The 14,021-nt window shown below is 36.3% G+C and overlaps 1 protein-coding gene and 1 pseudogene across 15 annotated transcripts in view; one reads left to right on the plus strand and one right to left on the minus strand.

The window, feature by feature from the left end:
* The window catches only part of MAP4 (microtubule associated protein 4), a 149,284-nt gene that overhangs the window by 43,718 nt on the left and 91,545 nt on the right, over nucleotides 1-14,021 (plus strand). For 14 of the 15 annotated variants that reach the window (XM_074344985.1, XM_010973014.3, XM_045509050.2 and 11 more), the window contains one exon: nucleotides 12,123-12,364. In XM_074344985.1, coding sequence (XP_074201086.1) covers nucleotides 12,142-12,364 — 223 coding nt within the window. In that variant the 5' untranslated portion in view covers nucleotides 12,123-12,141. Of the gene's footprint in view, nucleotides 1-3,429; nucleotides 3,567-12,122; nucleotides 12,365-14,021 lie in introns of those variants that run through there. The other variant, XM_010972928.3, reaches the window with a different exon arrangement.
* Nucleotides 10,170-10,262, minus strand: LOC123613888 (U6 spliceosomal RNA; annotated as a pseudogene).

The raw sequence follows: 14,021 nt of genomic DNA on the forward strand, positions 1-14,021 counted from the left end.
ATAATTATTTTTAAAATATGAGACTTGCTTTATTTCCTAGTATACAGTTATTTTAAAAAGAAAGTTTCATGTGTACTGGGAGAGAAAGTGTCTTCTCCGGTGTACTCTGTAGTCCAGTAGCTGAAACTTGTATATTGAGTTGTTCAAATCTTGTATATACTTGCTGATTTTTGTTTGCTTGATGTGTCAGTTGCCGGGAGAGGTATATAACAGTATCCCCCTTTGAAGGAGAGGGCTCATCTATTTTTCCTCATTACGGTCAGTCTTATGTATTTTTGGTTAGCTGTGTTAGGTATATATAAGCTTAATATTTAATATTAGTAAATCTTAGTGAATTAACATTTTCGTCATTTTCTACAAATGGGTTTTTGATTAGAGTCAACTTTCCTTGCTATTTATATACCTACACCAGTTCCTTTTTGTTACACAGTTGAAGCTTCTGTAGTATATGATGCTGGTGCCCTTTGTAGGTCCCCTAAACCAGCCAGTGCATCCCTCAGCCAGTGACTGCCTGGTGAGGGTTACAGAAACCTGGCCCCTCCTCATGGTGGCACTGACTCTGTGGTGCAGCTGTACCTCATAGCTTCCCAGAGAGAAGGTAGAGCAGCTAGACTTCCACTGAAACCAAGTTTACTTCTCTTCCCTCTCCTACGGGTTTCTCCTGAGGGCAGTCCCTCAGTAAATCACATTTACAAAAATCTTAGGCTCTACTTCTGGTAAACCACACTCCTGACAATGGGAGAACTTGATCTCTCTCTAGTGTTTAGTTTTATAAATCTTGCTATGTTTCATTGCAGTGAACTTTACCTATACTGTGTTAGGTAGATGGTTGATTAATTCAGTAGCCCTCAATTGTGGCTGCTTTTCAGAATCAACTCTTAAAAACCGAAATTGCACAACTCTTTCCCTGGTTGATTCTGTTCCACTGGCCTTTTGCTTTTTACTCAGATCTTTTCCTCTGTTTCGGGTAAAATGTTAAAAGTTATGTTAAATAATAACTTGAAATATTCCTTTGACTTTTCACTTTGCTTGTTTAGTTTTCACTTAATAGTATTATTTGTACTTCTAGGCTCCCCCACTCTCCTTTTTGAAAGCATCTGTAAGGTACTTTTATGTTAAAGGTAAGGCTTTACCACCACTAAGGTTGTTCAACAAAATGCCTGGTAAATGCTCCTGCAGCGTTGATGCTGTCCTCTTTTCCTGCTCAGAGGACCTGAGCTGAGCTGCTGTGCCCCAGCGCTGATTCTGTGCCTAGGACCAAGAGCCAGAAGGGTCCTTCAGCTAGGCAAATGTCAACCCCAGCAAGAGAAGGCTGGTGTCATGATACAGAACAGAGCACAACCAATAGGATGCATGTCTGTTTAGTGAGAGCCTACAGGGTGTCACTTTATTATCCTGTATGCTCACGATGAAAGGTAAAAAAGATGCTGTCCTTCCCATTCAGGAAGTCAGAGTCCAAGGCTGGCTCTGGAGGAGAGACACTTAGTAAGTAAGTAATTACAGAATTATTAGCACAAATCCCTATCTCTTCTTAGTTCTACCTTTCATTCTCCTTCACTTTTGCTGACATTTTATACAATAAAATATGGCATACTGTGGCTGTGAACTTCAGAGAGAAACTACTTCATGGAGAAGTTTTTCGTAAATGAAATAATTCTCAAAAGCTAAGAGCTGGTCAGGTGTGACTGTCTTTTCTTTATCCAGTTTCCCCAGAATTGAGTAGCTTAAAATTGTGCAATACGTTTATTACTCCTTGACAGAGGCAAGTGAGATGATAGAGATTTAACATTTTAATAATTAGAGAAGTTGTAATATTTGTTCAGTGATGTTAACATGATGGTGGTGGCTGATCTGTTGAACAAAAAATGATTTGTTTTTGCCACACTGCATCATGTTGTGCTTTTCTAAAAGCAGATAGCTATTTTTACTGCCCTGCCTAATAATGATAAGATGCCCAGCGTGGAGAACTGGCTTGTATGGTTACTCTCTGTTGGCTTTCTTTCCGTAATCGCTCTGGCACTAGCTATGTTTAGAAAGTAGAAGAAATGAGGTAAATAGTCTTGATTAGTGATGACCTTTTAATCTTGAATCTGTTTATTCTTTTTCCAGTTCTGAAGAGTTTTTGTAGCTTTGGCATCATGGATTAATTTCAGATTAGACTTAGTTTTTATTCACTTCTGTTATACCATTTTAGAACTGGCTGTTTAGGTAGCCCCTTTGTTTTGTTGGTTTTTGTTGTTTTGGCTCATCTTCTGTATAAAGTAATCCACCTAGAGAAGATACACACATCATTTAGACATGGTCCTTCCCCTTTGGGACTGAGTAGGTTCCAGGAGCTGGTGGTATATAAAGCTACAGTACAGATCAGACTGTAGAGTTTGTTACAAGTATAGATGATGTGTTAGTTCTGAATGGCACTGGGAGAACAGATTCTAAAACAGAATCTCAGAAAGGTGATGGAATGCGGACCTGATTTGAAGCCTTTGACAAATGAGAAAGTGAAGAGAATTTGAAGTGTGGAGAATAGTAGGAGCAAGGTGTGCAGTGATAGTATCAGTGGTGTGTCTGTGAAATGGCAGCTGGTCCCATGTGACTAAACTGTGGGTCTCCCCCATGTGGAAAACTGCTGATGATTGTTGTTGGGGGTCAGACTAGATTGTCTTAGGGTTGTGTGGTCTTTATATCACACTAAGGAGTTTGGATTTAAAACAAAACAAATCAGTTATTGGGTTTTTTTTTTTTTAAATCAACTGATATGTTTTCCTGATATTCAGAACTCTTCCCAACTGCCTTCATCCTTTTAAGAAAAAGGTAGAACAAAAAAACTGATTTTGAAGTATAGTGATATTGTGTCAGATAAGAGCAGAGATTATAAAATTCCAAGATTTGGTCAGTTCTGTCACATCCAGTGTCTGGTGTTCTGTGGGTCTCCTCTTAGCCTGACCCTCAGTCCTGGTATCATTTACAAGTGATTTGTTTTCTCTGATGCTCTTTTTATCATCTGTTAAAGTGAGGGAATTGGATTCTAGATTATTAGAATTGCTGTGTGTGTGTTTTTTTTTTAAAGCCTTTAGAGATCTTAAGTGGTTAGAAATAATTTTGGGATGAGTTTCAGAGTTTTGTTTAAACTCTGAGTGGGTTTTTTGGGGGGAGGTGGTTTGGCCTGTTAGACTGAGGTAGACTTAACTGGAATGAATAGTAAAGTTTTTTTTAATAAGTTTCTTTTTTTCAAAATTTGGGGGCATTAGGTGTTATTGAGAATCATTTTAAGGTTTGCTCTTCTATTAAAAAATTGAGATAAAGTTGAAGATTTGTTCTTAAGGATGGTTGTAACAGAAATGTAAGTGCTGTGTCATTGTCGTCTCTTGTTTTGGCGAACATAACCAGACTGCAGCAGACAGCATGCTGGCTGTATCACATGGCTGACAGTGGGAGGTATCTAGTGTAGATTATTCTTCTTGGAGAAATAGATTTGAATTCACTTGGACAGAAATGTGGCAGGTGCTTGTTTAGAGATCCAAAATGCATTCAGTCAGGACCGAATATAAACTGCCTGGATAGTTCCCGTAAGTAAGCAAACTATGCTTTCAGCCTTGGGCTACAAGGTTTTATGTATGTGAATTATGTGTGCATGTGTATACATGTTTTAATATTTACAGGACAATGCTCCCTAAATGGCAGTAGGAAAAGGAACTCTGTTTTGGGGACAACATGGAAGTAATATGTATCAGTGGGTTCTTTCATATAGGAATGTCACTGGGCCATGGTCTCAGCTATTCTAGTAATCAAGGGCTCTCTCCTGTTGCCCATCTTATGATGAACAGGACAAATGGTGGTGATGCACAGAGCGCTGCCGAGCCTGGAAATTCCATCAGTTCATAATAGTACAGCTGTTGTCCTTGTCGTGCGTAGGGAGGCACCTGGGGGTGGAAAGTTAATATAGTCTACAGGGGGTTCGGAGTTTACCGCTAGAGGATAGTCAGGATGTTGCCGAGCTATCTGTTGCCGTTTGCTGGTCTGGTTCTGGGGAGGAGCAGGAGAAATGCAGAGTAGCCTCAGGGACCATATGAGCCTGCGAGCTGAATAAGATGGTAGCTGATTTCCCTAGGGGTCCTTAAGAAAGATTTTGTTTTACTTGAGTGAAACACTGTTTTGATTGAAAGTAGAAATCAATGTTTTCAAGTTAAATAAATTACAAACAGAACACTGCCCCCAGACAAATAAGGTTCAGCTTGATATGTAATAGGCCTCTGAAAGAAATTCATTAAAAGAAATCTGAGGAATAAAGTCCCCATTTAGTAACTGAAAGCTTGCTAGGCAAACTCAACAAGTCTCATGTTGAATATGAAATCTTTACAATGCAGGCTATATCCCTAACCGTGTTAGATTATAAATGGTTTCTGGGACTATCTGGGATGCTGGGTTTCTTCCAAGCCTGAGGAACAAATACTGCATTTTGGCCACAGCACTCTCCTGGGATATGTGCTTAGTGCTGGCTCAGAATTCTCTGTCATGCAAAAAAAAGTGTAGAAGAAAATGTTAGCCCACTTATCTGTACAGTTCTGTGTCTTGTCCATAACTCACTCCTCCATCCCACCCCCCAGAAACAGGAAAGAATATCAATCGTGGAGAAAATTTTGAGTATTATGAACAGTCTCCTACTTTTAGAAATTATTAAACATTTATTTATTTAATTGGTTATTTGGAACTCAGAATATATTTCCTTTAGATAAACAGTGTTATGAATGATAATTTTGTTTCCAAACTAGTCCAGGTTACTGAGAAGAAAGTTTCTTCCTTTTTCTAAAACTGACAAGAAGCATTGTTTTGAAAGGTGTTGAGCTTGCCTTTGGCATTGTATCACTTACCCATTCCAACCTCCCCCTACTCCTTTTTTCAACCTCCTAGGTCCTCTAGGCCCACATACCCTCTCCCTTCTTTGATACTTTATCCAGGTCTGCTTGGTTCCCTGAAATGTTCCATGTTTCTCAGTTATGTTTATCCCCTTTTACTCTAAAACCAGAAACCCAGACACTTTCAATGGAATTTATCTCTGGGGTTAGGAGGAAAGCTGCTTGATAATTAAATTCACACAAGGTGGAATGATAGTCCTTCAAGGGGTGTATATCCCCTTAAAATTGTGAAATAGGATTTTATGCTTCTAAAAAGAGAATGCTGGCTGCCGCAAAGGAATCTTGGTAGAAGTTTGGCTAATGTGACAGTGAAGTGAAAATATTACAGTTGTTATGAAAAGTGTCTTGAGTATGTTGTTGGGAATTAGGCATCTGTTTTTCGTTTTCATAAGTTTTCTTCCTCCAGTTTAGTTTCAAAGCAGCATCTTTGGTCAGGGGTTGGGGTGAGGGGAGTTTAGGGGAGGACAGAGGCAAGAATAGGCCTAGATTGCTAATTTCTCATCAGACAGAATCAGCACGGATCCCATCTAGTGACTGTAGATAAGGCTGACCTAAAATTTTTAAGAGGACTTCTGGAAACTTGAAAAGTTGCCCATACTATCTGGGTTGATTTACAGTGTTGTGTTAGTTTCAGATGTACAGCAAAGTGATTCAGTTACATATATACATCTATATATATGTTTTCATATTTTCTATTATAGGTTATTACAAGATACTGAATATAGTTCCCTGTGCTATATAGTAGGACCTTATTGTTCATCTGTTTTATGTATAGTAGTATGTGTATGTCAATCCCAAATTCCTTATTTAGAAAATATTTTATTTATTAATAATTAATTCCAGAGTGTGATCCAAAGTAAACCATACAACAGAGAAGATGCTTGTGATCTCATTATATATTCCTATTTGCTCTTTATGAGCACATAGCTATTAATAGTAAGAGCACAGTCAAGAGACCAAAATTCTCTTTTATGCTTTATCATCATGTCCTGTCATTTCCTCTTGCCTTGGTTTACCTATTTTCAAAACCCTCTCGCCGGATAGTTTCACTTCAGACATGTAGTCAGAGTGAAAGATCAGATGTCCAAAGTGCTATGCTTGAAAAATGTGTTCTCCTGGTGCCTGGTTAAATAATATGGGGCTTATTTTCTGGCAGAGTGGTGTCGAGAGTCTCCTTTGATGTTAGCCAGAACTGGGTGGAGTCTCTTAAGCTCTAGTCACATTTGCTCAAGCAGGCTCTGTGCACTGGGGAGTTTGTTTTTAGTCTCTCCCTTTGCAAAAAAGCTTTTGCCTTTTAATAAACCTGAACCCAGTTATAATTGAGAGTACTTAATGTATAAAATAATTGTCACACAGTCACAATGAGTGCCTAAATGAAATTTATTTATTTCTAATTCAAGTGATGAAACTGAGTTATAAGTAGCTTATAGACTAGTCAACCCCAAGAATCATTTAACAACTACTCTCGTTTTACAGATTAGGGAATTCAGTCCCTGAGGGTGACTCACTCAAAGCTATAGTGGTAGTCAGGTTAAACTAATGCCTCAGTGAAGCATAGAAACTTCTATAACTAGCTTTCTTTTCTTGCCTCCTATTAAAAAATCCATCTAAAGTTAACTTTATCTATACAAATGGAAAAGAAACAGTATAGTCAATGAGAATTTTTTAAAAAGTAGATACTTCTCATTCACAAGGGAAAATTTGGATTCACAAGGGAAAATTTGGATCTTCCTGAATATCCAGATTTGAGAAGAACACTGTTGTATCCTTTTGTCCATAAAATACATAACTAGACATGAATACTAAGTGAGTGACCTTAAGTGAGTCTGTAAGTGTGGGATGACATTCATTCATGAATTTATTAAAATCAGTTCTGGAACACTTGCAGAATCAGTTTAACAAATCTGTAGAGCACTTAAAGAATTTATTATGCTTGTACATGTTTTAGAATAGAGTAGCTATGAATTTGAATAATCTTCTCTTTAGTTTATTGAAGATTGGGGCTTTCTGCTTAAAAGCTAGTATTTTCACTTCCTTCACATTGGCATTGCCTTTACAGGGTCGTTTTCCATAAGTAGATTGTGAGTGTGCACGCGTATGTGTGCTTAAATCATACTTCTATTTATAAGTGATGACAAGAAATTGTTGAGATGTAGATGCTGGGTGGTTGGCTACATGCACTCAGAGCCAAGTGACCCTCCCACTTTTTAGCTAATTTTCCATCAATTTTACCTTCTTAGGCTGAATTTAAGCTGCTGTTCATATTCCATGAACCACATGTCAGCCCAGAAAGTGGTTTGGGAGGTTAGGGTTTGGGGAGGGAGGGGAAAGATTACCATGGATAAAAGCTGCCCTTTGAGAATCTGTACTCAGATAAATGAGGTTTAAAAAGTATTGCCACTTTTGTCTCTGTTTTCACCCATGTCCTATATTAGGAAAATTTTGAGTAGATTGCATGAAATAAGCATTATAATTATATATTTTCAGGAAAAATAAATTACTGGGCTCTTATTCTATGTTGTTGAAGATGGTACGGATATCCTTTCAAGTTCTCTTTGAGTATGAAACTGTTTAATTATAGACATCCCTTATTGGTTTTGGTTCATAACAGCTTTCAAAGGCTAACTGGTAGTAATAATCATAGCTATAAAAAGGAAAAGCAGTTCCTTTTTATGGAACCCTTTGACATTTGTCAGACTTTTACAAAGTTCTTTAATGAGTCATTTTTCAGCATTTTTTCCTGACAGGATCTGGAGGGACTGTAATACTTAATGTGTAAAGTAGCTTGGGTGGTGCCTAGAATAGGACTTCCCACCCATATTCATGTGCTGTAAATGAGTTATAGGTGTGCCCCTCATACCGATGACTATGATAGGAACATTAAAATGCCCATTCAAATGTTTGTAACAGTTGAAATTATGTTCGAACTCCTCTTTGCATGGTTCCCCCAGGAAGCCCCTGCATTCTGAATTCAGTAGTGGTTATTTTGGCTCTGTCATGCTTATGGGAGTTTTGCCTCCCACGCCGAATCAAGTCACCCCCTTTGACAGCAGAGTTGTCGGTTTTTGTCACCAGCCCCACAGTGGTAAGACTGTAATTCCCCCAGCTGGCATAGGGTAGGATGGAGATGGAAGCAACTCCAGACAGGAGGGCCATAGACTCTCACTGATCTTACCCAAAGCAGATTTTAAGAAAAACGATTTTGTCCAACTTTACACATACATATATTTATGGAGAGAAGTCACCAACTTGCATGATGTTATAACTGAAATCCCTCTGTGCATTTCTTTTTTTAAACTTAATTTGTTCTCGGCACTAGTTTTTTCCTAACAGACTGGCTAAATTAGATTTAACGTCACTGTTGTAGTTAGTAGATATTGCTAAATAGAATTATTTTTGTTAATTTTTCCATTATTTTTGATTTATTTTTATATTTATTTTTGGCTTTAGGGTTAACAATTAACTAAAGTGTGATTTTTGGTAGAATTTTATGACTTACTTGTTTTTGGAAATTGAAGTTTATCCCCCTGCAAAAAAAAAAACAAACAAAAAAAACCCCACCTGTAATTTAATCTATTTATTAAAGAGTATTGTAAGCTTTACAGTTTCAGAAACTTGACCTTTCAGAATTTTGTTTGTACGTGAGTACATAAATAATATTTATGTTGAGTTTTTAATAAAATTTAGTTGAATTCAATGAGTCAATATTTCATGGGTGTCTGTTTTTCTTACTGCATGGTTACTGAAATCCATATAATTTGTAGTAAATTCCTAAGACTACCAAATTTTGTTTGCTCTTGAAAGATTGATTTTAGTAAGCTGTACAAACCTACAGTGCATTTAATTTTTAATTATGCATTTTCACACCATGATGGGCTACTTGCACAAGAAAAATAGTAATACTAAGGAAAAAATTTTGTTGTAATGATTACTGAGACAGAAGGAAGAAGGCTTTGCGTATATTTGTGTATTTGGTTTTTTTCTCCTTTTAGTTCTACCAGTTTTGTTGCATGTATTTTAAATTTAAAGCTCTGTTGTCATATGCATACACATTTAGATTGTTTTATCTTGATGAATTGACCCCTTTATCATTATGTAATGTATCTCTTTATTGATGGTAGTATTGTTTGTTCTGAAGTCCAATTGGTCTTATATTAATATAGCTACCCTAGCTTCCTTTTAAATAATGTTTGCATGTATATCTTTCTCTGTCCTTTTACTTTCAAGCCCCTTTTTCTTTTATCTTAACCAATTTTCAGCATATAGTTCAGTGGCATGAAGTATGTTCATATTGTTGTACAGCTGTCACCACCATCCTTTTCATCTTGCAAAACTGAAACTACCCATTAAACAATAACCCTCCCATAAACTTTCCCTCCCGCCTCCAGCAACTACCATTCTATTTTCTGTCTCTATAATTTTGATTATCCTGAGTACCTCATATAAGTGCAATCATATAGCATTTGTCTTTTTGTGATTGGCTTATTTCATTTAGCACAATGTCCTCAAAGTTTATTTATGTTGTAAAATGTGTCAGGATTTCCTTCCTTTTCAAGGCTGAATAATATTCCATTGTGTGTGTATACCACATTTTGTTTATCTGTTAATCTATCCATGGACATTTTGATTGCTTTTACATTTTAGCTATTGTGAATAATGATTCTGTGAAGATAGATATACAAATATTCTTTGAGACCCTTCTTTCAATTCTTTTTCAAGTATATGCCCAGAAGTAGAATTGCTGGTTTTATGATTGTTCTAGTTTTAATTTTTTGAGGGACTACTATACTGTTTTGCATAGTGGCTGTACCATTTTCTTCTCCTACTGACAATATACAAGTGTTCCAACCTCTCCACATCCTTGCCTTTTTTTTTTTTTTTTTTTTTGTATTTAATAAAAGTGGACTTCTTGTAGACAATGTATAGGTGGCTCTTTTTCTTATTCAATCTGAAAGTCCCTGTCTTAACTGGGTGTATTTAGGCTATTTATATTTAATGGTAATTACTGATATGGTTGAATTTAAATTTGTCATCTTACTAGTCTGTTTGTTCTATCTGTTCTTTTTCTGTGTGCTTTTGGATTAATTGAATATTTTATGAGTATATTGTCTCTAATATTAGCTTATTTTTTCTTTTGTATATCTCATTTTTAAGGAAAAAAATCTAATTGTGGTAAAATACACATCATAAAATTAACCACCTTAACCATTTTTAGGTGTATAGTTAAAAAATGTTAAGTACATCTACATTGTTGTGAAAAATGAGGAACGTTTCACGAATTTGTGTGTCATCCTTGCCCAGGGGTCATGCTAATGTTCTCTGTATCATTCCACTTTTTTTGGAGTGGAAGTAGGGGAGGTAATTAGGCTTATTTTCATTTATTTATTTAATGGAAGTACTGGGGGTTGAACCCTGGACTTCATGCATGCTAAGCAGGTACTCTACCACTGAGCTATACCCTCCCCCCTCCTTCCACTTTTATTATATGTGCTGCTTTAAGCTGCTATGCCATTATTCTTATACTTTATACAACATTGAAACATACAGGAAAGCTTTTTAGGTGTTGGGATTGGGCATTAGGGATAGGATGACTTCTGGTTTTTCAAGAGTCTTGAAGTATTTGTTTCATGTGTGTTTTGTTGTAGTAGCCTCACAGCTTCATCCTATGGAGGAAACTGAAAGAAAAAGGCCTATGAATTTCATATTTGTAGCACAGATAGTATAAGTGGGAGGAGGAGAGTGTATAGGGACAAAAATGAAGATAGAATGACTGTATTCTTTGCTGTGTGTTACTACATTTGTTGGAGAAAAGTAGACAGTGGAGGGGAGTCTGAAAGGAATGCCTGGCCATTAAGTGGGTTGAATGACAGTAAATTTTGGCTTTTAAAAATTTGAGTTGGGGAAAGACTATGTATATTAGTTGAGATTCTTTGGTTGCAAGCAGCAGAAATGGACTGAGTAAACAAAAGAAAGATTGGAAAGTTGCTCACTTAGATTTGAGAAAGAAGATAACCAGGGCAACTGAACAACTGCCACTTGCGGACCTTCCTTCTGGGATATAGTCATGAAATGGGCCTTTTCTAACCATTCACTTTGTCTTCTGATTGGCCATAGTCTGGTCATGTGCCTGACCCAGCATTGGTGTGTATGGGGGAACATGAGGAAGAATAAATTTCTGAGTAGGCTGAAGCATAGTATACTATGCAGTTGAGGGTTGCTATTTGATTTACATTTACTGGGTCAAGATTATGGCTCACATGTCCACTCATCCTTTTGAAAGTCTTTTAGGGTCTCTATTAAATTAGACTCTTTGAAAGCAGAGTACCCTGCACACTTTTTTTATTTTCTAGTGTGCTATATATATACTGAGAGCTCTTTATTACATTATGCATTTCTGTATTTTCTTGGTTATTCATTTAACAGTTTTGCCTGTAGTAGATTATTCTTTTTAATTTCGGATTATGTTTAAAAATTGAAAGTCTGGTGTTCTATAAAGATGGTTGTCTTCACACAGAGAGGGACTGCTTCCCCTAGCTAATTCAGGGAAGTAATTCAGGTGTTCATATTTTTCACGCCAGCAGGGCTAAGTGTAGTTTGGTTTACAGAGCTGTGTCCAAGTGATTCATGGAGAAACAGTACTTAACCTGTACAGGATAAAGCCCATACTCCTAGTTGCTGATAAAGAAAAGTTACTTCATTTGCCGAATAGTAATGCAACCTTTTTTTTTTTTGTTTGTTTTTTTTGTTTTTAAATAGGAATGTAATCTAACCTGACCTTTTTTTGTATATATTTTTGAGAATTATTCTGGGATATGATTTAGAAATGGATACATGGAATTGTTGAAAGGGTTTTAAGACTTTAAATCAAAAGACATGATGTGAGTCTTACTGACTATAACTTTGGATAAATTGATATATATATATATATATATTTTTATACTTCATTTTCTTATTAATGAAAAGGGTAGAGTGGTACTTGGCTCTGTTTTACCTCCCAGAGATGTGAGAAAATAAGTGTTTACCTTGGGTAAGACTGTCTGTCCATTACTCAACTTTAATTTTCTAATCTATAAAACAAGGAAGTCTCTTTTAGCTCTAAAATTTTGGATTTTAAATTCCTTTTTTGTGTAAAACAATGGCAAGAGTTTCTAGAAGTGTTTTTCCCTTTGCAGTGCTCATTACATGAAGTATTTTTTTTCCCTTAACCAGGCAGTTGCAGTGGTGCAGAATGGCTGACCTCAGTCTTGCAGATGCATTAACAGAGCCACCTCCAGAAATTGAGGAAGAGATAAAACGGGACTTTATTGCCACACTGGAGGCAGAGGCCTTTGATGATGTTGTGGGAGAAACTGTTGGAAAAACAGACTATATTCCTCTCTTGGATGTTGATGAGAAAACCGGGAATTCGGAGTCAAAGAAGAAACCATGCTCAGACACTAGCCAGGTTGAAGGTAAGTAATTAAGCCAAACTGGATGTATAGGTTCAGAAAATAGATTAGGGGTTATACTTTGGGTCATAATCTTAGAAACCTTTGAGGAAACAACTGAGTTTTTTTAGTATAAGCTAGTAACTTTCTCTTTATCTAAATTTCTTTGTTAGAAACCAAAGAGGTAGGTTCATTATACTTCAGTTGAGTATGTGTTCTTGAAGTTGTAGATTACTCTTAGCCCTAAAATTTCTTCTGTAATGTCTCAACTACTGTATAATCTACCTCTTAATTTCCTAAATAAACTGTCTGCTGTGCCTTTTCTTTGAAAGTAGCTTTGTAAAGTTAGATACTTCAAATTCTTTGTTTACACCAAGACTGAATTTAGAATGGAGTCAGATGCCACTTGTCTTTGATAGTAATCCCAGGTCAGGATTAAAAAATGGATTAAACCCTTTAAAAGAGATTTGCTGCTTTTATATATTACTGGATCAGATTTGCTAACATTTGATTGAGGATTTTTGCATCTGTGTGCATGTGGGCTATGGTCTATTGCTTCCTTATGAGGCTTTTGTCCAGTTTTAGAATTGAGGTCACGCTGACATCATAAAATGAGTTGGGAAATATTCCCTCTTATTCTGTTTTCCACAACAGTTTGTGCAGAATTGATGTTTTCTTCTATAATATGTTTGATAGACTTCATCAGTGAAGCCATTTAGGTCTGGAATTTGCTTTGTCAGGTTTTTAGCAACGGATTTGATTTCTTTAAGAGATATGAACTGTTTAGGTTTTCTGTTTCTTCTTAAGTGAGCTTTGGTAGTTTGTATCTTTTAAAGAGTTGGTCTTTTTCCTCTAATTTGTTGGATTAATGGAGATAAAATTATAATATTACCTAATTCTTTAAATGTCTGTAGGCTCTCTTGTCATGCCCTCTCATTCATTATACTGGTAATTTGTGTCCTCTTTTTTCTTGAAGAGTCTGGATAGAGGTTTATCAGTTATCTTTTTAAAGATCTAGCTTTTGGTTTCACAGTTTTTTTTCTATTATTTTTCTGTTTCTAATTCCTGCTTGTATCTTTTAATACTTCCTTCCTTCTTCTTACTTTGAGTTGATTTTCTCTTTTTCATCAGTCACAGCTGTAGGAAGCCTGCTGCTTTTTATTTAAAATTTTACTTAAGCTGTGCACTGCTTCCACCACCTGGACTCGGCTTAGGAGGGTGAGGATGATGAGATGGTAGCAGTAGATTTTGTCATTCATCTTGGGTGACTTGATCTATGTACCGTTAACTTGACCCAAGAAGAGGAAAGTTTTTTTGAAACTATTTTGCTTATAAAAAAATTATTAAATTTTCCCTGCTAATATTTAATATGTGAATAACCTGTAATTAAAAGTTCATTAGCTCAGAAAGGCTGCTCTCAAAGTTGTTAACAGTGATTTCTACGAAGAACTGGCTGTCTAGAATGTAGGGTTTAGGGGGAAACTTACTTTTGGGCCAGTTGGATTCACACACGTGGATTTACCAACCTGTTCAAAAAGAATAATACAAAGCTTATAGTTATAATATAACTAAATTATAAATTGCTTATTTTCCCCCCATACTACCTTGTTTATAGAAGGCTTGTCTAAGGATAAATGGGAGGAGGAGAGGTGGCTGTTCAGAGACATTGAAGAAGAAAGGA

Source organism: Camelus bactrianus, chromosome 17 (genome assembly GCF_048773025.1).
Source record: "Camelus bactrianus isolate YW-2024 breed Bactrian camel chromosome 17, ASM4877302v1, whole genome shotgun sequence".
Lineage (NCBI taxonomy): Eukaryota > Metazoa > Chordata > Mammalia > Artiodactyla > Camelidae > Camelus > Camelus bactrianus.